Source organism: Vombatus ursinus, unplaced genomic scaffold, assembly GCF_900497805.2.
Source record: "Vombatus ursinus unplaced genomic scaffold, bare-nosed wombat genome assembly UNPS02005236.1, whole genome shotgun sequence".
NCBI classification, from domain to species: domain Eukaryota; kingdom Metazoa; phylum Chordata; class Mammalia; order Diprotodontia; family Vombatidae; genus Vombatus; species Vombatus ursinus.
This window is the reverse complement of record NW_020945014.1, coordinates 6,279,026-6,303,922: the sequence shown is the minus strand read 5'-3', so window position 1 is coordinate 6,303,922 and position 24,897 is coordinate 6,279,026. Positions and strand designations below refer to the sequence as shown.

At 41.1% G+C, this 24,897-nt stretch overlaps 1 protein-coding gene across 2 annotated transcripts in view; it reads right to left on the bottom strand.

Moving 5' to 3' along the window:
* Positions 1-616: 616 nt before the first annotated feature.
* The window catches only part of TRAPPC9 (trafficking protein particle complex 9), a 964,950-nt gene continuing 940,669 nt past the window's right edge, over positions 617-24,897 (bottom strand). For both annotated transcript variants that reach the window (XM_027844988.1, XM_027844994.1), the window contains 2 exons: positions 7,967-8,190; positions 617-3,379 (listed from right to left, as the gene is read on the bottom strand). In XM_027844988.1, coding sequence (XP_027700789.1) covers positions 3,206-3,379; positions 7,967-8,190 — 398 coding nt within the window. In that variant the 3' untranslated portion in view covers positions 617-3,205. The remainder of the gene's footprint in view (positions 3,380-7,966; positions 8,191-24,897) is intronic.

Below are 24,897 nucleotides of genomic sequence, written 5' to 3'. Positions count from 1 at the left end.
TACAACTGACTTCCATTTTCTAGGTGCTACTATTACCTCCTCTTCCTTCTCTTGCCTCCTAGCCCAATAATAAATGGGCTACTCAAACCAATTCCTCTTGCTCCCTCCCCAAGGCATTCATCCCATACTCCAGGCCAGTTCTGTACCTAGATAATAACTTCCTTTTATTCAGGTGCCAGAAACCTAGTACATGCCCAGCCTAGCCGTTTGGCACAGTGTAAGTGTAATATGAGAGAAGACTGACTATTTGCTTCTACTGGACTAAGAGTCAGCAGATCTTGGCTGTGCCATTTAATTGCTACATTATCTTTGGACAAGTAATTTTGCCCTTCTGAGCCTCAGTCATTTCAGCTGTGAAATGGGCAGGATATTACACTGCCTCCCCCTGAGGGTAGCTAAGGAAAGGTCTTTGTAAGTCACACAGTTCTATAGGAATGTGAATTACTTTTATGCTGTCAATGGGAGTGCTGGGAACAAGGCTTGTGACAACGGGTCTTGGAACAAAGATGGCTATGAGGTTACTTTGTTCTTCCTGTAGAACACTGTGGATTCCTCAAGCCAAAGAGGGCCAGGGCCAGATTCTGAAACCATACCCAAGAAAGCACATGGACAACTGTTGTTGTAGCAAGGTAACATTTTTATTTGGACAACTGAACTTAGATGGGACCCATATTTATCGAGAGCAGATGTTCTGAGTGTTACAACAAGCAGGACAATAACCTTTTGTTTCCAGAGAGAGCCAAGAGCCCAGGAAAATCCTCATCTTTAGCTTAACCTCATGGCTGTGTCCTCACTCTGACAAAGGCTCCTTCACACATTGCATGCATGGGCCCTGGTTCTCCCTCAAGAACCATTCAAAAATCCTCTCTGCCACTGAAGGAGGACAAAGCCACATCTCTCTGGGCAGGGCAGGGCAGGGTAATGGGGCCAGAAGCCTAGTGGGCAGCATCAAGAGATGGCGGTGCTCTCATCTGTTGTAGAGAGACCAGGGGAATTACGGAATGGCAGTAGCTTGAGACAATTCAAACCCATAGCAGTGCTTTGCTTGGGGAGAATGTTTGGGGCCCCGGTAGGATCAGATGCTATAGGTACTACCTCTACGCTAACAGCTGGCTTCTGCTTCTGATAAAGGTGTCTGGAGAGCAAATGCATCAGTGGGTTGGGCCCTGAGAATGAACTGGGGAACAGGAATAGGAAAGCCTGGCTTGAGATTTTTCAAATTTACTAGGTAGTCTTGTTTTAAAGTTTGCTAAGTGCCAGGACAGGAATGTGGCTGGGTGAGGCTGTGGGAGATGAACAGGACAGGGGCCCAAGGGGGTGCGATATGATGCCATCAAAAAAGACTATTCTCATCCTTCCTTGGCTCTGAGGCTTGACTGAGGAGGGAGCTGGGACAGGGCCATGGTTTTGTTCAGAGCTCTCCCATCCGTTAATAGTGGGTTCCCAGAGAATGAGCCCTTTATAGTATCATGAGGTCCTTGCCTTTGCCTCCCGATAATGCTCAGAAGGACTTTTTGTTTCTTTAAACTCGGGACCTTGAGAGTCCAGCTAAGGCAAGCCCAACATCTTCACCATTCCACGTGGTAAACGTAGACTATGTGTTTTTTCTTCTATTGGGAGCACTGAATTACTCAGTTAAAGACAAATCTGACTACAGTAAATGAAACCCTTCCACTTCCCCTCTCCCACACCACTATGTATTTTTACAGGAAGTAAAAGGAAACATAAACATCTGGAGAAAATGAATATTGTGAGAACTCATAGTAGCTACATTTACTAGACCAACTCTGTAGAAGGCAGGTAGACATAAAGTTGCCAAAGCCATGTTATGTTCAGATGGTTCCAAAGGGTTAGGTGTTAGGCAGCTTAGTTCAAAGTAGTCTTTTCTTCTTCTCACACAAATACATAAAGTGTCGTAATGGTGTAACATCTAGTTAAGTGCAATACGATCCGTATCCACATCCCTGAGTGGTCCTGCCGCACCTGGGCACCCAGCAACTGTGGACATAGTTCTAGGGGTGGGGAAACTGCAGCCTTGAGGCCACAAGTGGCCCTCCAGGTCCTTAAGTGTGGCCCTTTGACTGAATCCAGACTTCACAGAACAGATTTGTTCTGTGGCCTCAAGGCCACAGGTTCCCCACCCCTGCGCCTAGGCTTTACTCAGGGAAGGAAGGCCCAGAGATAGGTCTTTGTGGTGGAGGGGAAACTGTTCTTATTGATGATAACCTCTCTCTCCCCATCAAATGGCATAAAGACTCCCAAGATGACTGGTTAGCTGTCAATCTGGAAGAAGTCTGAAATTATCTAGGGAAGCCCTGTGCTTTCCACAGAAAGATGAGGAGTGTTTAGCTTGATTGCTTTCTCTGGGAAGAAGCTGCTCATCTTTGAGATGTACCCCTAGGGAAGCTGCCTTTAGAAATGTCTCCATGCCCACCCCAACCTCACTCTACCTTTTCTCTGGGGCTCTGCAGCCCAAAGAGCTGCTTATCAGTTGGGATAGTAGTTTTTGCCTAGAACTAAGCTACAATTGGGGTCAAGGCGGTGTGGAAACACCAAGGCCCTCTAAGGCTAAAGCTGTGTTTGAGTTGGCTAATCACCTGGCCCATGGTAGGCTCTAAGTGACCCCCTAGCCCTCATTTAAAAAGCTAAGGGAGGCAGCCCTGAGTATAAAAGGCTAAGCCCTAATTTTCCGATCTCAGGGGTGTGGTGTGATGTGTTACTGACCACACCAATGCTGGGTATAGGCCACAAACAGATTCCTCAGGCTATGAGCTAGAATAACATTGCCCTATTGCCAGCATAACTCGGGGGCTAAGGACATTTTGTATGAAAATGAAGAATGGAGGAACAAGATTTAACCAGACTGTCACTTTGGGTAAAGATTGAGAAAGCTAAGGGTAAGCGGACAGGGACAGAGATGGGGTTGGGACTGCAGTCCACCTTCTGTTCCTTCCTCCTGGCTTTCAGAGAATGTTTGTGTTGGGGAGAGAGGACCCATGTGCATGTGTACCCTTCAGAACATGTGGATCTTGGGGACAAGTTACTGGTGCAGCTGCCTCAATGATGGACTTCTCTTACTGTCCTTTTTTAGGATGTTCGGGACTTAGCCTTGGGAAGAAATGGGGGTTCAGATGTCAATGTGGGGTCCAAATGGCATATGGGCTAGGCAGTTTCCAGTCTGTTTGAGCCCATATGATCTTGGCCTTCAAGCCTGGAGGTCAGGCCCTTGGGCTCGGATGTGGATGCTGGGCAAGCAGAACCAGGACAATGGCAGCTCTTTACTGGTGGTGTCTTCATGGAACTTGATATTTAGGTAGAAGTCACCAGTGTAGAGGAAGAGGAGGGCGCCCAGGCACACAGAGTTCTCTGTTGGTCGAACCTGTTGTAAGATCAAAGATGGAGTCTGTTGAAATGATACTGTAACAATTAGTACAAGTGCCCAGATGGTATTTTAGAAAGCATTTTGCATATGATATCATGGTAAGTTTTAGACAAGCAGGATTACTCACTGCTCCTGCCTGCCCCATAGGAAATACTTAATAGATGTTTGTTGACTGACTCATTGACTGTGGCCGATATTGTCTTGCACTCTCTAGCCTGTGCACATTAACACAAGCCATCTCCCATGCCTAGAAGTGTACACCCTTCTCCTCTCCACCTTTTGTAATCCTTTTTTGCCTTTAACTCCCAGCCCCATGAAGCCTTCTCTGATCCCTCAAACTGAAAGAGACCACTGCCTCCTTCAATTTTCTTGGCAGTCATCAGAATCTCTTACAGAATCTCCGTATCTTAGCATAGTGCTTAACACATAGTAGATTTCTTAACAAGTGAATGAATGGATCCTTCCCTAACAGATGAGAAAATGGAGGCTTATAGAGGTGGAATGATTTGCCCAAAGTCATAACCTCATGGAATTTTGCTTTGGAAGGAAACTTACAAATCAACTTGTCCCAATCTTCCTTATGTTATAGATGAGGAAAATGAGGTAAAGGAAAGAGAAATGGCTTGTCCAAAGTCATACAGTAAGGAAGTAGAAGAGTCAGGACTGTAACTGAGCTCTTCACTGGCCCACAGGGCTCAAACCTCTTTCCATATAAACTGCTGTTTGCACAGATAGGGCAAAGGACTCAAACTCAAGTTTTCTGATACTAAGTCCAATGCTTCTTCCAAAGGACCCCATAACTACTTTCACCTAATGTATAAGAAAGAATTGGTCCAAATGGTCTAAATCCTTGAATGTTAGAACTGGAAGGGACTCTAGAAATCATATGCCCAAATTATTCATTCTAGAGAGGAGAAATGACTGTTCCAAGGTCACACAGTTAGTGAGTGGCAAAGCTTAGGTCTCTTGATGACTAATCCAGGGCTCTTTTCATTACACCACGTTGACTCTTCAGAAATATCACCACTGGCTTTACTCTGCATTTAAAACCAAGTTTCTTTTAAGGAATTCAACCAAGAGGCAGTTAATTTGCACCTCAAATTGGGATCCAGCTTTACATTTCTTCCTTTATAAAGGATTGAGCTTTAGACTTCTCCAAGTTATTAAAAGGGACAAAAGGCCTCTAAACAAATGTGATTCCATTAAAAAAAAAAAGGACAAGATCTGAGCCAGGCTCCCTTTAGACCATCTCATACAGGCAAACATAAAGGGATCATTGAGAACAGGGAAGGATGACCAAGATCTCAAGACAAATATTTCTCTACCTTCTGTTGGTTTCAGTGGTTTGGGAATCAAGGCAAATTACTTCTCTTCTCTGGGTCTCATCATCTAAAATAAAGGGGCTGGACTAGATAAGGTGTCATATTACATCCAGAAGTAACATTCTAGTACTTTCCACATCTTCCATTCTAAAGGCAAATCATTTAAACTTGCTTGGTCACAGTTTCCTCATTTATAAAATGGGGAAAATAATAGCACCAGCTTCACAGAGTTACTGTGGGGGTGGGGATTCAAATGAGATTATATCTATCTATGTGGTTCTTGGCAAACCATAAAGTGCTATACTACTGTTAGCTATTAGTACTATTCTACCAATGAAACTTTTGTATTATGGGAGCACATGCAAAAGAGTCATGAAGTTGCTAAATTAGGCATTAAGACTTTGCATTTATGACTGATGGCAGGACTTCGTTTTGGGGAGTTAATCCTTTTCTCTCTTTTATTATTTCTAAATGTAAAGTTCAGTCAAATAGATGCCACTGATAAAAATTTGTTTTACATGTGAGAGTAAGCATAGATGGGTTGTTATTTGAATCACTGAAGAGAACTCCTGAATTAATGAGATCATGGATCTATCTGGAGTAATTGTATGACTTATGCCCTAACACCCCATCCAATCCAGCTCTAATGTTCTCGGATTCTCATTTGGAGGAAATGAATTTTGCTGTGGTAGGAGGAATCAGAGGAGTCAAGAACAATTCTAGCTATTCTTTTCAAGCTGGCAAAGTTTTCAAGTATGTGTCCAGTGTTAGACACGTGGAGTCTGACACCAAAGATAAGCCTGGCTAATGACAATGATAATAATAAAACTGATAATTAAAGTAAATACTAGGCATGTATATAATGCTTTAAGGTTTGCAAAATGCTTAACAAATATTATCTCATTTTATCTTCAAAATAACCTTGGGAAGCAGGTGTTATTATTATCCCCATTTTACAGATGAGGAGAATGAAGCAGACAGAGGTGAAGTTGACTCGCCCAGGGTTATACAGATGGTAAGTATCTGAGGCCACATATGACTTCAGGTCTTCCCTAGTCCAGGCTCAGTGTTCCATCTACTGCACCACCTAGGTGCCTTAGAGAGGCTCATTACTAGAAGAATGAATGTAAGTTTTGTTTAGACACTCTAATATTCTAATAAATCTGTAATCTCATTGATGGGTGGGATGTAATTCCCTCCATTGATGCAAATGATAACCCAGCATGCCTAGCTATCTTGTATGCCTCTCATCCGTATCTTCCCATGTGTTCCCTAGAAGGGCATCTGTCCAAAGTGCTGGGGGGACTTACTTGTTTGCTCTTGACATTGGGAGAATACCAAAGGAGCACATAGGCTGTCCAGGCAGGAATATACTTCTACCTATTTTTATATTTCCTTTTGGTTTATTTTAAAATAAAAGAACAGATCTTTAAAATAGCACTATATTAAATCAGTCACCCCAAGCAGAATGGAACACATTGTTGCTCATCCTTTGCTCTCACTACACGATCCACCTATCTTCTTTTTCAGTCACATATTTCTTTGATAATATCCTTTTCCTTTGTAATTCCTTATTTATAATGTGTTGTAGGCTGCTGATTCGCACCATGCCCTCTCCTTTTTAGCATCCCAATAGGTGATCATCCTTTGTAGGAACTCTTTCAGTGTTATGAAATTCATTACTGCAAAAGGCATTTTGGATAGCTGTGACTGTTAAATTCTTCCTTCTGTTGGGCGTCCCTGTAACTTCTACTAAATGGCCCTAGTTTTAACCCTGGAGGCAGGGATCAAATCTTTCCTTTTCCCCAGTCCTATCTGCACACATCTGACAGCAGCAATTATGTCTCTTCTAAGCCTTCTCTTTTTCAGGCTAAACATCTCGGTTCCTTCAAATGATTCACACAGCATGGTCTTCAGTCCCCTCACTACACTTCTTTGGACATCTTCCTGTTTGCCACTGTCATTCCTGAAATGTGGTGACCAGACTAAACTACTTTAGATATGGTCTTATCAGACAATATCAGGATGATCCCCACCATATATCTTGGTGGAGTCTATGATTCAATTAGTGTTTTTGTTTTTTTTAAGAAAAAGCTGTCATTTCACATAGTTGATTCATATCGAACTTGTCATCTCTAAATCCTTTACATCTTATCCTCATGTAATGCAGACAGAGGGACCTAATAAATACTTCAGGAAGATATAACAAAGCTATGATGGGAACTCTTCAGGTGAAGGGACATTAGGTGAAACTGGAGAGCAGAGCTGGTCATACAAGGTCAGGCACCTATGGTTAAACTGAATTCTGTTCTTAGTGTAACTTACAACCATGATTCCTGAAGCTCAGGCCTCACCTCTTCCTAGCCTGCTCTAAGACCCTGTTGTTAAGATCTGTGGTTTTGACCTTGTGGCTATTTCCGGCACAGACTCTGGCATCTCTACCATTCATCAGCTCTGTTCTTATTTATGCACCCTATTCCCTTTCCCCCATCTGCATGCACAGAAACTTCTGGACTAATAATCTCTTTCCTTACTCTCCATCTGAGTCAAGGTCAATCAGCACCATGGATAGCACTTAGTTCCATCCTTTATTGAGATCTCAAAAGGTACAGTACAGGAACATGTTGTTAGGTGACCTTGAAGACTGATCTCCCACAGCCGAGATCCAAAACTTCTTTCTGCAGTCATTTTTTCATCTTCTTCGTCTATTCTGGTTGCATGGCAGCAACATGTGGTGTCCTTTCCTCTTGGTCTCTTTTTGACCTTCCCTAGCTAGAGTTTTTGTTCTTTACTTTTCAATTTCTGGTACCAGTGCCTCAGCATTGGCAGTGATCCATTTTAGGGGCCAGCTTTCTGAGAGACAGGACTTTGTGCAAACTTGTGGTAAGGGCTTTTGTCTCATTAGTCTAGCAACATATCTGGCTTTACAAAAGGCTTCTTCGAGAAAATGAAAAATAATGAGGCAGGTCTTGAGCTGTAGATGACTACCCTCTGCATCAGGCACTGGATTTGATTAGATGACCTCAGAGGCTCCTTCCAACTCAAACATTATATGAATCAGTGCCTCTGTGATTCTAATATTCTACAGTTCTGTGATTATAAAATCCCAAGTTCTATGACTGAAAAATTCTATGTGTCTTGGATTATAAAATTCTATGCATAAGAAGATGAGAATTCAGGACTAGGTAGAGCCATGGAGGAGCACTGGGCCTAGAATTTTTTTTTTGTCCTTTCTGTTTTTAAACAGAACAAACCAACTCACCGAGTCAATGTAAAAGGTGTTGGAGCCCACGAAGGTGATGGCATCCTGAAGCTCATAGTTGTGCACACCATTCTGGTAGTCTTGATAGGGGATCACCGTGAGGGCAAAGGGTCCCACATTTCGCTTGCTCCAGTTGGTTAGCCGCACTTCAAGTGGGATGGGGTCCCCGACTCGGCAGTCTGCCACAACATCACAGTCACACAGCTGTCCATCCACCAGCACATCTGGAAGGCAAGATGAGAAAACCACCAGTGGGTGAATAGCTGCATGAATGCAAATCAGTACATCTTTACTGAGTAATTACTGTGTATCTAGCCATATGCTATGTGCTGGGGTGGGAGATATGTAAGAGGGAGAGCAGAATCAGAGGATTAGAAGAGATAGTCCAGGACTTCCATCCATTTGGAAGAATAAATCTTAACATATGTCAAGCAGTCAGCATACAATCATGTATTATAGGTATTAAAGGAAAACAACAATTATTTTACTTTTATATAACACTTTACAGTTTTTAAAGCATTTCCATATTCATTCTCTTACTGTATCTTTCTAAAAAAAAATTTCATTACATTTGCATGACAAATGACCTGTGAGGTGAGTCATGGCAACTGTGCACCCCCAGGAGACGTATGAAAATTATACTCCCACTGTGTGCTGTCCACTAGAGGTTTAAGCCTTTATTGGACATACGACTTGACTTGCTGAAAAACAGATCCCTAAAATCACATTAAAAATATGTGCCATTATAAAATTTTTTTTATTAAAAAGTGTCTCACATGACACAAGGTCTTGTACATCAGTGGTGCCAAACTGAAATAGAAACAGGCATTAAACTCTACAAAAAAGATTCCTGCAAGTTGCATATTGACTTAGAAAACTACATATTAACATTATCTATGTTCTACTGTATTTTTATTTATTTTGTTAAATATTTCACAATTACATTTTAATGTGGTTCGGGCAACACTTGAGGATGTTGCAGGCTGCAGGCTGGTTGTAGCAGGCCAAGTGTCTGACACCTCTGCTGTATGTGGTAGGAGTTTAGTGAATCTTTTTTTTTTTTTTTTTTTTTTTGTGAGGGCAGTTGGAGTTAAGTGATTTGCCCAGACTCACACAGCTAGTGAGTGTTATGTATCAGAAGACGAATTTGAACTCAGGTCCTCCTGACTCCAGGGCCGATGCTCTATCCATTATGCCACCCACCTAGCTCCCCCATAAATCATTTTTTAAATTAATGACAAATATAACAATGTAACAATACTATAGATCTATCTCAATCAATAATCATATGTTTACTAAGTGACCTTTTTTGTGCTAGGCACTGGAAGATAACAAAACATAGAATATTAAATGACATTTACTAAGAATATAGATATGATCATTGTTATTGTTGTCATTCAATCTTCTCCGACCCTTTGTGATCCCATGGACCATAGCATGCCAGGCCCTTCCAAACAGAGGGATTCATCTACTGATGTCCTATCTTTTAGCATTTTAACACTGTAATGGGGTTTTCTTGGTGAAGACACTAGAATGGTTTGCCATTTCCTTCTCCAGTGGATCACCTTTTGTCAGAACTCTCCACTATGATCTGTCTGTCTTGGGTAACCCTTCTTGGCATAGCTCATAGTTTCATTGAGCCAAGCAAGTCCCTCCACCAGGACAAGGTATATATGATTATTACTGACGTTTAAAGTTTTTAAAGAACTGTACATACATTATCTCTTTCGAGCATTACAAATACTTGTACGTCAAGTATCAGAAGCAGGATTGGAACCTAGGTCTTCCTAATTCTAAGTCTATCCTTCCACTATGCTAGGTAATTGATTATACCTAAGTCTTCCAGTTATTCTCTATGCCACGCTGCACCATAATTCTTACTTTAAAGAAGCTAAGAAGGTAAGATTTACATGCACAAAACAATGAGAGAGGAGTTATGGAGTAGCTGGTCTAATGGAAAAAGTACTGGATTTAGTATCACAAAATATGGGCACAAGCTTTGGCTCTATCATTTCTTAGCAGTATGATCGCAGACAAGTCACTTTACCTTTCTGAGCCTCAGTTTCCTTACTTGCAAAATATGGATTGTAGCTCACATTTCTTAATAGTGCTAGGTTTACAATTACTTTCCTCACTATAATCCTGTTTTGTGGCTAGTGCAACAATTATATGCCATTAAACAAACAAACAAAAACTCACTGGCATTGGGAAGGCAGGAGGAATCTCCTTCTACCAATATGGATCACCACCAGTTCTGCAACTTTGAGTTTGGGGCAGATGCCTTGGGCACCTAGAAGTTAAGTGATTCACTCAGTGTTATGCAGCTACTATTTTTCAGAGGCAGGACATTGAACTTAGGTCTTCCTGACTCTTCTTACTATCCTACAGTGTTGATGATCCCCATTGCAAAGATGAAGAAACAGGGGCCATGAGAAGTGTCTTGCTCAAGGTCATGTAGCAAAGAAGTATTGGTGATGGTAAATACTTGTACTGTTGTGGAGACAATGAAGATAAGGTAGGTCAGCTGCTCTTTAACCAAAATGTACTATAAACATCTATATATTGTACTACTATAAATCATATGAACTACTATTGAGTCTAAGTAGCATAGGTCAGAGAAGAGAGGATACAAGGGCATCGAGTCCTTGGAGGAAGATAAGCCAAAACTTCATGCATTTTACAATTTTGTTGAGCCCTGGACCCATTTTCTACTTCTAATGCTTATAGTTCAATGCTTATGTCTGAAAGTAAAACGTTTCGAGATCCCATTGGTGATAGACTCCAAACTGAATTCTAGGATAACCAGGGAAGCAGAGAATGAACTTAATTGTTTTACTTTAATCTATTCAGAAAATACATCCTTTTCTAATGAGAATCATTTCACTTCTCATTTTTTTACAATGATTTTATATGGCATTTAGATAAGGCTTGGATTCAATTCCTGGATCTGCCTTCTCCTTTCTACTCTCATGACTACAGGTCTAATTCAGGTATCATTTCCTCTCAATTCACTCAATTATTATGATACCTTCTTAATCTGTCTCTAACTTTGCTCTTTTTTAATCCATTCCCTATGGCACTACCAGAGTTATCCTGATGTGGAGGCCACTGTTTAGATCCAATGTCTTCAGCGGTACCCCACTGCCTACAGGAAGGAGAAAATGCAAATTTTGCCTGGCATTCAGCATTTGCTATGACCTAACTCCATGCTTACTTTACACTTCAGGTATTCTCTCTTCAGGCTGTCTGGACTACCAGATATTCTTTTATTTTACTCTACCCTCTCTAGCCTTGGTGCATTTTAAGCACACAGTACCCTCTGGGATGGAATCCTTCTACACTGAGCCCCCTAGTGGGGACTCCCTCCAATCACTACCTCTTGAAATCCTTCCCTTCTTTCAAAGTCCATCTCAGGGGCTACATCCTTCAGGAACCTCTCTCTACAGCCCCCTCTTAGAAACGATTCTTCCCTGTCCAATTTCTCATAATCTCTCCTATGCACTTATCACATTCTGATTGTATTGTATTTCTTTTTTTATGTCTCATCCTCATATCAGATTTTAAGTTCCTTGAAGGGTAGGGATTTTGCTGTTTTATAATCTTTGTATTCCCTGTGCTGAACACAGGCTCTTCAACATATCAGGTTTTATAGTCAATGTTGGTGGACTCGTTTGTGGAACTGAATTCTCAAGACCTGTCCTTGTGAACTGAATGTGTTGCAACCATGTGCAGCATCCCAATCTTCAACGACTCCCTTCTAAGTGCTGATCAGCTGGTAAACCCAAGAAAAATCAGAAATGGATCTTCTGTATGAAGTATTTTATTTTTACTGATGCAGGTCACTGAATTTAATCTGAAGCAATAAAAAACCTTTTGTTGCTTAGATGGGTAAGCTTCAGCTATCTGGAAAAGCCTTGTTTTCTGATAGCACTGAGTAAATGAGGTTTGACTGTTACATGTGAATGGGCTAATTTTATATTTGTTGACAGGATGCTCTGTAGTCATTCTCAAGTAATTTCTTATATTCATGCTTTGTTTTCCCACAGATTCCTCTGGGGAAAAGAGGAAAATCATCAGAGAATCCTAGGATCACAAAGTTGAAAGGAACCTTAAGTCATTACCTAATCCCACCCCTCCCTGATGGATGACACTTTCCACAACATCCTTGACCATAGCCACTCCATAAATGCTTGCTGACGGTGTTCTCAGAAAAGCAGCAGCTCAGGCTAGGAATGATGATTAACCTTGTATTGACACCCAGCTGTGGTGTCCCTGCCAGCATACCAGAATGTGAATGATCTTTGAACTCGAACTCCAAAAGCTGTACTCAGAGGGGGTGGGAGGGGGCTCAGATTCTATGCAGGGATGGAGTTAATTACATTTGTGGCTTCTGCATCCAGAGATCCTAGGAGGAAGTCAGGCCCTGCAAACACTCTGCAAATGGAATTGACTTGCTTGGAATGAAACTGATTTTTGCTTATGTTATTTATAGATCTCCTTCAGCATTTCTTTCCCTGGAAGGAGGCTGAGAAGGGGAAGGCTATTAGGGCTATGTTAAAGTCAGTGTGGTATAGTGACAAGTGTGCTGGATTCAAATCATGACCCTGTTATTTGCTAGTTGGGGAATGTTAGGCAAGACAGTTCACCTCTCTAGGTCTCAGTTTCCTTATCGGTAAAATGAGAAGACTGGGCTATATGACCTTTAAGGTTATATCTAGTTCTAGATTCTAAAATACTACCTTTTGGCCCAGGAGACTGGGGCTATCTTAACACACCCTCTGCCCCAGGGGTATGGTGGGGAGGCAGGCAAATGTTGGTACAAAACTGAGGAAATTAATGTTTTCATGCACCAAATTGCCACACAGTGTATGTTTGATATACACATAATTTCACACTTAATTTCTTAGAGGAGAAAATATTAGTAGCAAAGAAATTTTCTCAATGAAGCACTATTCACAACAGGCAGATCTTCTGATTTCTAACCTTGGTTCCAGTTTGGGAAATGCTGCTCTAGTAGAAAGCACCCTGGACCTGTGAGCAGGAACCTTGGATTGGTGGCCTCAGCTCTACCACTTAACAGTTGTGTGACCTTATTTACTACTCAAGTCCCTTCAGCAGTGTGGTGCGGAAAGAACACTGGATTTGTAGTCAGAAGACCTGGGTTGGAGTTCTGTTTCTTATTATCTGTGACCTTTGGAAATGAACTTTTTTTCCCTTGGCCTGTTTCCTTTTTTTTTTTTTTTAAGATTGGGAGATTGATTGGATTAAATGATCCTTTAGGTCCTACCTAGTTCTGTAATACTTTGGTGGATGCTTGATCTCATCTGTGTGGACAAGGACTTTCCCCAGCAAGGAAGATCAAAAGCCACCCAAGCCTTATTTATCTGTGAAGCCCTTATCTATGTACTCTAGCAATCCCTCCACAAGGGGTCCACCTAACATTGGAGGGACCTTCCTTGAGATTTCTTGACATTGTATCACAGATGTAAGTGGAGCGTAAGGCTGTCCACTGCTACACCATGCTCTCATTACAGGACCAGCCCACATACTTTTCGTTCATACATATATGAAGATGTCCTGCCTATCTGTCACTTGCACAGTGTAGTCTGCTTTCACCTACCATGTGCCTCCCCAATGCTCTTTGGGTGACCCAAAGCTTTAATTCTTCAGAAACCCAAGTATTCTAGGACTCTCAGCATCACCAGAACAATCATATTGAAAAGATCCTGCTGTAGAACCCATAAATTCTTTCTTGTTGAACCTCAGCTTTCTGATCTGTAAAGTGAGGATAATCATTGGACAATCTACCACACAGCAGTGCCATTGGCTCGCATGACATAATAGCTGTTAAAGCAGCAAATCTGTAAATATAAGTTGTGATATAAATATGAGATATGGGAATGATGGTATCACCCAGGAAGACAAACCAAGGTGATAGTCTGTGTGAGTGGATTGTAACTGAGGCACCTTTATACAGGCACCATGTTTTGAACAGTGGGAAGAGGGGATCAAGTGACGCCACTATCTGTGTCTTGTTGTCATCAGGAGAGCAGACTGAATGATGATAATTACAGCTGGCATTTATATACTGCTTTAAGGTTTATAAAGTGCTTTATATAACATCATCTCGTTTGAACAATGGTGGTTATTGATACTGCTCACAGATAGCATTTGCTTGAAAATCTTAGAAAGGTCTAAAAGTCCTAGCTATAAATGTTATAGTTTTTCATTTTTGTTTAGTAATTTATAGTTTAATGACACATTTGCAGAAAGACCCTGACAAATTTGAGCATGTATAGAGAAGGGTAACCAGGATGGTGAGAGGGTTGGAGACCAGGTATCATGAAGACAGACTGAAGAAACTGGGGATGTTTAGCCTGGAAAAGAGATTTGTTGGGGGACATGGCAAATTTCTTCAAGTATCTGAAGAGTGTTCACAGAGAGAGAGCAGTTTTATTCCGCTTGGCCCCAGAGGGTACAACTAGGATGAGTAATGAGTGGAATCTGGTAGAGAGGTTGATTAAGACTATATAAAGAAAAAAAAACTTGCTAATGATCAGATCTGTCAAAAGTGGAATGGGCTGCCATTCCAGGGAGGTGGTATATCACTACAGGTCTTTGTGTAGTGTCTAGATAACCACTAAGATCAACTAAGATGATGATGACGATAAAAACAATAGTATTTGCATTTTTGTAGTTTTTTTTAGGTTCACAAAGCACTTTACCAATATTATCTCATTTTATTCTCATAACAACCTTGGGAGGTAGGCACTATTATTATCCCTATTTTATAAATCAGAAAACTGAAGAAGAGTAAGTGACTTGCCTACGGTCACACAGCTGGTAAGTTTCTGAAGCCAGGTTTGAATTCAGGTCTTCCTGTCTCTAGGCCCAGTACTCTATCCTCTGTGCTACCTAGCTGGTGTAAAGGGGATTCCTTATAAACTATGACTGAGGTCCCTTTCTTCTTTGCTATTTTGATTCTAGTCTTCTAAATCCACCATTTTATTTGACTTTCACTACAATTCAGTGAGAGGACATAAAGCAGGGCTTCTTATTGTCTCAGAGAGGCGAGGTAACCTGGACAATGTGACAGTAACAGGGTCTGGGGAAAATGACTATATTTTTTAAAATCTAATTTTATTTTAAAGGAAAAAAGCCCCAGCCCTTTCAGATGTGCTGTTATGTGCAAGATATTAACTTGCCAGGCTAAATGCAGACTTAAAAAGCCAAGCCCTAGAGAAGGCAGTATAAACCTCCAGGGCTTTTCAGTACAGGCACACTTATCCAAATGGAGACTGTCCTGTCCTACCCTGACCACCTGACTGATAATGCAAGCCATCTCATTCTGAGGGGTCTCAAATTTTAATGTCTTCTCTAGGTTTATGCTTTTCACTTTTCAAATCAGAAACAGATTCTGAGATCTTTCCATTCCAGATAGAGCAAGTTGATCTTATAGAAGAGCTTAGCTAATTCCCAGTGTTCAAATAACTAAGACAGGTAGTACAACTGTTGTTATATACTTATATAGACAAAAGAAACTGAGGCTGAGAGAGGCTGTGACTCTAAAATCACAGAATTTTAGAGGTGGAAGGGACCTTAGAGGTCAGTTCAGCAGAAACAGCTTTCATGAGCTCATTAGGAATCCCCTTTACAGCAATCCTGACAATCTTCTAGCTTGAAAATCTTCAGGAAAACTCACTAACTCCCAAGACAACCTATTTCACTGTGAGGCAGCTTGGCTTGTTACGAAATTCTTCCTTGTGTTGATCCAGAACCTGCCTCTTTATGACTTGCCCTATACTGATCCTAGGGCTACCCTCTGTAGGTGTGCAGAGGACACCTAGACTCTCTCCCATGTGATTGACAAGTAGCTCCAAAAAATTCTCGAATCATGAAAAACTGTGAGGAACATGCCATCATTTCTACTTCAGTCAGTGTTACTACCCCCTGCCAATGGAACCATGATGGGCACATACCTCAGGAAAACTTATGGGATGGGCAACAAATCTGAGAGAAACAAATCAAACCTCTCAGTTAGCCACAAATTTCATTGCAGGATAGATTAGGAACAGTCTAGTAACAGTTAATTTAACTGGGCCGATTAACCACCTTCAGACACACAGTGAAAGAACATCAAAAGCCTAAAATTCACCTGCAACACCATCAAATGCAAACTTTAAATACCTTATTTTCATTTCTTTGTTCTTGAATCTAAGCACAAATGAGTTCTTTTTCCTCCCACCCTACACAATGCTTCTATCTTTGCTATACATTCATTTTGTTCTATTTTAAATTACTTGTGTCCATGTCCTATCCCTCAATTACAATTATATGCTCCGTGAGCGCAGGGAGCTTGCTCTATTTATCCCTCTCATTTCCACACATACAAATGGTCCTAGCTATTGTCCTTTGCCACAATCCAACCACACCTGTGTTCAGTTCTGGGGATCACATTTTAAGAAGGATATGGACAAGCTAGAGTGTGATGGGGGCGGTGGGGAGGGTGACAAGCACAGTGAAGAGGCTACACAACATGTCATTCAAGGACTGATTGACAGGGAGGCAAAACAGTATACAAGGGGCAGGGACTCTTGAGTTAGGTGACGTGGGTTCCAATCTCACTTCTGGAAATCACTTAGCTTTTCTGTGCAATGGTTTCCTCATCTGCAAAATGAGGTCGCTGGCTTCTCTTGTCTGTGGTTGCAGAACTGAAGCAATCAGAATTTATGGTATTAGATAGAGAATAAGAAGAGCTTACAGGCAGGGTGGTGAAGTTTGAACTGCTTGGGCTAGCTGGACATTGTGATTATTCTACATGATTGAGAAAAGAATGAGCTCAAAGCCTAATTCCCAGCTAAACCGTGAGATATTCACTTCTGACCACACCTTCTTTCCTACTTGGTTTTGGAAGGAAGAGACAGAAGGAGAAACAGAGATCTGTCTGTCCCTCATGACTGCTAGCCAAAAGCAGCCAGTGCTTGCTTATTTATTTCTGACCATACCCTTCTGCATTCTTATGTATGTCAATGTGTCTGATAAATGCAAAATCTGGCAGCCACCTAAAAGAAATGAGGGGATGAGACTGAATGGTCTGTAACAGGGTCTCTTCTAGCATTTAAATCTAAGACCTATGATTTTATGTTTAGTTTGGAGTGGAGAAAAGAAGACTTAAGGATGACATGATAACCGTCTCAAGTGTCTGAAGTGCTGTCATGTAATAGAGAGATAAAACTTCTTCTGTTTGGTGTCAGAGGGCAGAACTAAGAGCAATAAAGTCACAGGGAGGAAGATTTCACCTGTCTACAAATGGACCGGGTACCTCAGAAGAGGGAGCACTTCAATGGCGACTGGTTAGGGATGTTCTATGGTGGATCGATTCAGGCTCAGGGTGGACTTGATGACCTCAGGGAACCTTTCAAATTCTGAAATTCTTTGGATATGAAATATTGTGCTTCTCACTTCAATGATCCCTTTGATTTCACAACTTTAAGAAAGAGCTTTTGACTCTGAGTCAACAGACCCTGGTTCTAATCCTGGCGAAGCTACTAACTGCCCCACTAAACATTCTGAGAACTCCTGATTCCAGTCTGAGGAAGAAGGCCTGAGAGAAAAGTTTACCCAGTTTCCAGTCTCCTTTCTCCAATTTTTTATGTACTTTCTTCCCTAAACCTGTTCCTTCTGCTCCCTCTTCATAGCTTCCCCCCTTTTCTGACTCCTGCAGCAGGTAGCAGGTACATCTTCTTTTCGCTCCCTTAATGGAGGCTTCAGATTCAACACACACACACACACACACACACCAGCCTTGCTCTGTTTGTTTGCCTATTCTGAGCTTGCCAGTTCTTTTTTTTTGTTTTAATTGTAAATTCCATTCAAACAAAAGACAGACATGCTAGCTGTCAGCTCTAGGTGTCTCCCAGGGATGGTCGCCATGCAAATGCTGAGTTAATGTTCTTGCTGTCCTTGGCTCCCTTCAGACGGCTTTGAGCACAGAGCAGGTCCTCTGGCCCAGCCCAACACTTGCCCTTTGCACTGGGAGACAAGGGCCCTAAGAAGCTCACTCCACAGCAACCGCAAATACTGTCAACAGAGTCACTGAGCTGGTCATAATTGAGCATCAGGCCCGGGATTTAACTCTTCGCATAAACAGAACACTAATAATAATAACTAACATTTCTAGGGCAGTTTACAAAGCACTTTCACAGACATTATCTCATTTGATCTATGTTCTAATGTCCCTTCCAGCGCTGACATTCTGTGATTCTGTGGGCTGAACTGTTAGCCTAGGAAACAAATGCCATCCACTCCTTATTAGTAGAGCTTGATCACTAGTACCTGACAACAGACACATAAATCAACAAGGAATGCAGTGCGATTGATGGCAACTAAATGTTTCTTTCATAAAGAGAGCTTCAAAGGTGCTAGATGGTGTGGGAATCAAGAAATGAATACAGCCTCAGGCAGTAGATGGAAACTAATGCCTAAGGTAGGCCAAGATACTCTTGTGATCTATCATAATCTCAGAGCACAAACTAGAGGGGTCCCTTCCAGTTTTAACATGATACATTCTATGATTCTATACAGAGAAAGAATCATCAGACAAATTTAAGAGTTGGAAGGGACTTCAGAGGCCATCTAATACAATCCATAACTGATCAGGAATACTCAGTACAACATCCCACACGAGTGATCATCTAGTTGCTGCCTGATGATCCCTAGTGATGAGGAACTCACTACCTCTCAAGGTAACCCAGCTCATGTGGGACTACTTTGATTGTCAAGAAGTTTTTCCTTTATCAAGTGGAAATCTGCCTTTCCATAATTTCTATTCAGTATTCCTCTTTTTGCCTCCTGGGGCCAAGAAAAGCAAACATGATGCTTTTTACAAATGAAAACCCTTTGGATACTTAAAGACAATGTTTGCACCCCACCTCTACCCCTGCCTCCCACTTCTTGGCTGGAAAGCTGTAACAATTGATTATAGGTCTAATGATATACTGTATGAGTATTGTTGAGGACAAGCCCAGCTAGGTTTGGAGAGGTTCATCACCAGGTTGGCCCCCTGCAATGGTCTTTTGGGTCCCGATAACCCTCAGAGACCATCTACTAAGTTAAAGACTGGTTCTGATCTGTGTTGGTGGAGGGATCATTCATACAGATGAAATTATAGCTTCCTCAAGTATTGAAGCATGTAAGATAAGCACTTTTATTTGCCATTTAACATCTATTAGTGGACCTGTAGTTGAGATTCTTGTATCAGGTAAGACATTGGCGTAAATATTTTCTGAGGCCCCTTCTAAGTATAGGACTAAGTATGACTCCCACTGTAGGTAGTACCCTCAGAGATGACCCACATGTATACATACGGTACACTACTTCTTACCCTACCAAGCCTCTCCCATGTGTGCAGACAGTTTTAGAGTTTAGATTTAGAGAATCCCTGTAGGGATTCTTGGAGATCAGTTAGTACAATACTGTCATTTTGCAGATGAAGAAACAAAGGCTCAGAAAAGGGAGTGACCTGCCTAGGGCACACAGCAAGTTTTAGCAGAGCCTAGGTCTTCTGAATCCTTAGTCTTCTACTTTAGACCTTCCCACTCTTCTCACTGCACCTTATTGCCTCTTACTGGAAGTCAGTGGATTGGCCTTAATATGGGAAAACAAAAGCTAGGTATGTCCTGAACCAGCATTATCACCAAGGGAAACTCAGTGAGCTTAGATGCCGAAGCAACAGAAAAGGAGATCTAAACCTTTGCTCTCAACATTTTTTCATAAGAAAAGGCACAAGGCAAAGTGAAGAGTTACTTGCCCAAGTCTACAAAGCCAGAGGTTTTGAGAAACCAAAAGCAATAATTCATATTTCTATAGTATTCAACTGTTACAAATTGTGTGCCTAGGCACAGATAGTATCATTGATTCTCATAGTTCTCCTTTTCTGAGTTTTCCTAGAGAACTATCTCTGGATTTCCCCTTTACTTTCTTTCCAATCTACCTTATGTCATTTGTTTAAAATGGGCATATAGAATGTATGCTCTTTGACAGAACGATCATAGATAGGATCACACAAGTAGATCTAGAAGGGACATTAAAGGTCATTCATTTCAACCTCCCTGACACCTTCTCTTTTACAGATAAGGAAACTAAGGCTCAGAGAGGTTAAGTGATATGCTCAGGATCACACAACTTGTAATTGTTGGAAGCATGACTTAACCCCAGGTCCTCCTAACTCTAAGGCCAGCATTCTACCCACTGCACCATGTCTTTTTTCCCCCTATCTTTTTATCTCCCAAAGAGATACACACAGCCTACAGCCTAATAAATATTTTTTACATTGAATAAGCCTATAAAGTAGGTATGGCAAGTATTATGTCCCTCATTTTACAAAAGGAAAAATCTCACTGAACTGAAGTGGCTTCCTTGGAGCAAATAGCTAGTAAGTGAATGAGCTAGGAATTGAACCCAAATCTCAGGTCATCTCTAAGAGAGGCTTGAGTCTCTAGTAGAGAAAATAAAATTCATCCATCAACACCCAGAATCTTTAGAGGGTCATATACCAGATTTTTTTTTCTCCTACTGCAGGCTCTGCCACATGTTGAATCACCTTCCCTAGAGCTTCCTTAAGGCAAATGTTGGGTGGCCATCTCCTCGGGGTTCATTATTTGGACAAATGGCAATGGGCCAGTCCGGAAGATGAAGATATGTTTATCTTTTGCCACACTCATGCAGAGTAACTGATTTCTCAAATCTGCCTCCATCAGAAACTCTGACTAATCTTGACCCTCTTTCTTTGAATCCCTAGAATGTTGATCCACTAAGCCACAAAATTTCACATTTGATTCTATGCCATCTTTCTTGTTTTCTAATCACTAAAAATCCCGTCACTCTAACTATAATGAAAATCACTTGAGAGAGGGGGAAATCTGTCTTCACCTTTTTTTTTAGGAAGGCAGCCAAGTACAGGTCTAGTGTAGGGCAAGAAGTCAGGAGCCTGGGGCTGTGGTCTTAGTTCTGGCACTGTCTTGCAGTGTGATGTTAGGCAAGCCACTTCACTTTTCTAGGCCTCAGTTTCTACCTCTGTAAGATGAGAGAGTTGAATTCTATGATTCCTAGGTAACCTTTAGGATTTAGAGCTGGAAGGAGCCTTGGAAATCATTCTAGTCTAACCTCCTTGAGTTACAGATGGAAAAACTGGAGCCCAGAGTGAATTGTCTACTATCATATTAAGAGTAAGTAGCAGTGTGAGGATGTGTCTCAAGTTCCCTAAATCAGTGCTCCTGCCAGAAAACTGTGGTTTCTATGAGGAACTATGAGTCCCCCATGAATGCTCAGTATGGCGCCTGTACATGCTTAATAAATACTCAAGGAATATAACTGAATATGCTATAAATTGGTCACAACAGCCATTACATATTTTGCCTCTTTCATCAGAACATAAGTTCCTTGAGGGCAGAAACCATTCCATTTTTGTCTTTGTCTCCCCAGAACTAAGGAGAGTATCTGATGCACAGTGAATGTTTAATAAATGCTTATTGATTGATGGATTAGTTCGGGCCTTTTTAGCTTACCAAAAATATTTCACATTTATTACTAAATTTGATATTTAGAAAAATTTATGCATTTATTGGGACAGCTATCCAATTCAATCCAATCAGCATTTATTAAGTGTCTACTCTGTTTAAGGCTCTGTCAGGCACAAACAAAGATAAAATGAAAAACAGTTCTTATTCTTAAGGATCTCATATTCTGTATCTTACAGCTGAAGAAACTGAGGCTCAGATAGAGCTAAGTGGTTTGCCCAAGGTGACTGTCAGACCTGGGATTCAGTCATGTGTCTTCTGACCCCAAGACCAATGTCCTTCTCATGCTACTACAGACATTACACAAGGCAGCAATCTCGGATAATCAAATTCCCCTAGTGATCTGGTGCTAGTTCTTTCCTCCACTACCACAAACGGATTCCTCTGTATCATGCTCCTAGAGACTTGCTCAGATTTCATGCTAGACCCAAGGCTATAAAGGTAATTTGATTCTTCCTGACTTTTTCTCCACCAAGGGAAAGAAAAGATGGCAAAGGACTGAGTGAGCATAAACAGTTCAATAAGAAATAGATTTTACTTGAACTTTTTCAAGGAAATTCAAGATCTGCTCGATATCCAGTACCCGACTTTGACACTAACAACGTGACCCTAGGGACACAGCTTCATATACTCCTCCTCCCCACCCACCTTACCGAACTGCCATGAGAAAAGCACTTTGTAAACCTTACAGCCCCATTTAAGTGTGAGCTGTTATTATCATTGTTATTCTTATGACATTCCATTTTATCCTCAAGGGAAATCATTAGTTTTCCATGAGATAACAATGTAGACTGCAACTGGGACAATTTGTGGTTGGTTCTGAGAAGATAAACAATTAATCACAATATCCTGGCCAGACCCTATGTGGAGTAATGTGTCTAGTCCTGGATGCTACATTTCAGGAAGTAAATTGTCAATCTGTAGTCTGCCCAGAGGATAGCAAGGAGACTAAATCTTACTAGGATTAGCTGAAGGAACCAGGGTTGTTTAGCTTAAAGAAAATTTAGTGGAAACACAATGGATTGGAAGGTTTGTCACTGGGAGGAGAAAGCATTGTCTTGTTTTGTTTCAAGGAGGATAGTTGGAAAGTTCTAAGGTGGAAATATAGGCATATTTGAGTTCAACAGAATCAACCAATCAATTAATCAATTAATACTGTCTACCTTCTAAGCCAGGAGGAAGAAGGTACTTCCTAATAAACTGAACAACCTCAACAACAGAAGGGCCTCAACCAGGGAAGAGTTTCCTGTTACTTGAAATATTTAAAAAGAGGATGGATAACCATCTGTCAGGTGTGGACTTATAGAAACTAGGCTACGTGACCTTTCAAATTTCTTCAAAATTTGATGTTCAGCTTCTCTCTCTGTTGTGTGCCTTCTCCCTCTCTCTATTTGAGCCTTTCCACTGTGATGACCATGTTCTTGTAACTTCATGTTGGGTGTGATTTAGCTAAACTGATGTGGTTTTGTTTACTTCTGGCTGGCACCTGTATCCTGGAACTTTAAGGCATTCTGTCATGTGTGGGAGGGGGCAAGGGGGGGGATACAAAGTCAAGTAACTTACTCAAACGGGGAACATGGATAAAATAGACTTGGAACAGGAAGGGACCACAGCGGTAATCTTGGCAACCCACAGGTAGATAAAGAACTGCTCAAAGTTACACAGATACTAACTGGCCGTGTAAGGATTCAAATCTGTTTCTGCTTACAAATCCAGTGTTCTTTGATGATATCAGGTTTGGAACAGAGATACAAATGCTGAAAACAAAATGTTACCACTTTCCCTATGAATGGCTGCTCTCCCCACTAAACAATAAGCTGGCTTTCTCAAGTCCGATTTGTTTACTTGTATGACCTAAAGTCCAGCCAATCAAATTCAAAGTAGCTTGTCTGGTCACCTGAATGAAAAGGAAAGAGCAGATGTCCCAGTCTGGTTTGTTGTTGCTGGCTCTGTTAAGTAAAAGATACAGTCATGTGCAAATCAGTGGAAGGTGGCTGGATCATTGAGCCTTTTTTTCCTAAGAATTATTTGTGTACTTCTGGGAGGCAGAGAGGCCTGGGTTATCAAATTATCTGCAGAACAGGATACTTATAACTACTGGAGGCTGGCAAAGCCCAGATACTGCATTAGAAGATATAGTGATACCTTATTAACCCTTGACCATTCACTGTGGAGTTAACCAATGATTTCTATGAGTGCTAGGAGGATGAGAAAAGGATCTCTAAACCAGAGGAATTTCAGTTCCCCTTACAAGTGAGACTCAAAAATGGTATCTAGAGAGCAGGGGCCATGACTTCCATTTCTTTTTTTTTTCCTTTTCTTTCTTTCTTTCTTTTTAGGCAATTGGGGTTAAGTGACTTGCCCAGGGTCACACAGCTAGTGAGTGTCAAGTGTTTGGTTGGAGGCCGAATTTGAACTCAGATCCTTTTGACTTCAGGGGCCAGCGTTATATCCACTGTGCCACCTAGCTGCCCCTGCATTTTCTAAAGAATGGAAGGTGCCTAGTATATAAAAGTACCTAGTAACTCATATTTATATAGCACTTGTAGGTTTAGAATACACTTTATTACAACCCTGTAATGTAAGTAGTATAATTAATGGAATTATTATTATTCCCATTTTACAGATGAGAAAATAGCCTCAGAGAAGAGGATGTTTGCCAAGCATCACATAACTAATAAATGTTCGTGATGGGATTCAAACCTAGGCTCCTGATTCTAGTTCCAGGATTCTTTCTACTATATCATGTTACCTCTCTAGAATAAGAAGGTTGTTTATTTCTGTTTCCATTTCTTCATTCAAGCTAGTAGTTTCTTTAAGATAAAAGTGTGCCTTCCCCTACTCTCTGTGCTGTCAAGATAGCTTCTTTTTAATTTGAAAAAAAAAATCTGAACTTAAGAAACGTCAAATAAAAGGAGCATTTCCATAGACATGGAAAAGAAACAAAAGAAGATTGAATACGAAACTATGAATCCATATGTAAATCTTGTTTTTATTTTTTGGTATAAATGAATTCAACATGTAATTTTCAAAGCTGGACTTCTTTCTATTCTCTTCTCATTTTTCTTTTTAGAATCCCCTTTCCTCCCTTTCCCTTTCTCTCCCACCTCCTCCAAATTGAAAAGCAAAACAAAGCAAAGCAAAACTCTGCTAACAAAAATGCACAAACAAAACAAATTCCCACACTGGCCATATCCCAGAATGGATGTATCATTCCACAACTTCAGTCCATCACCTCTCTGGCAGGAGGTGGGTAGCATTCTTTGTCATTGGTACTGGGGAAGCATGGATGGCTATTCCAATGATGGAGGTTCTTAAGTTCAAGGTAGCTTCACTATAGTCTCTGCTAGACAG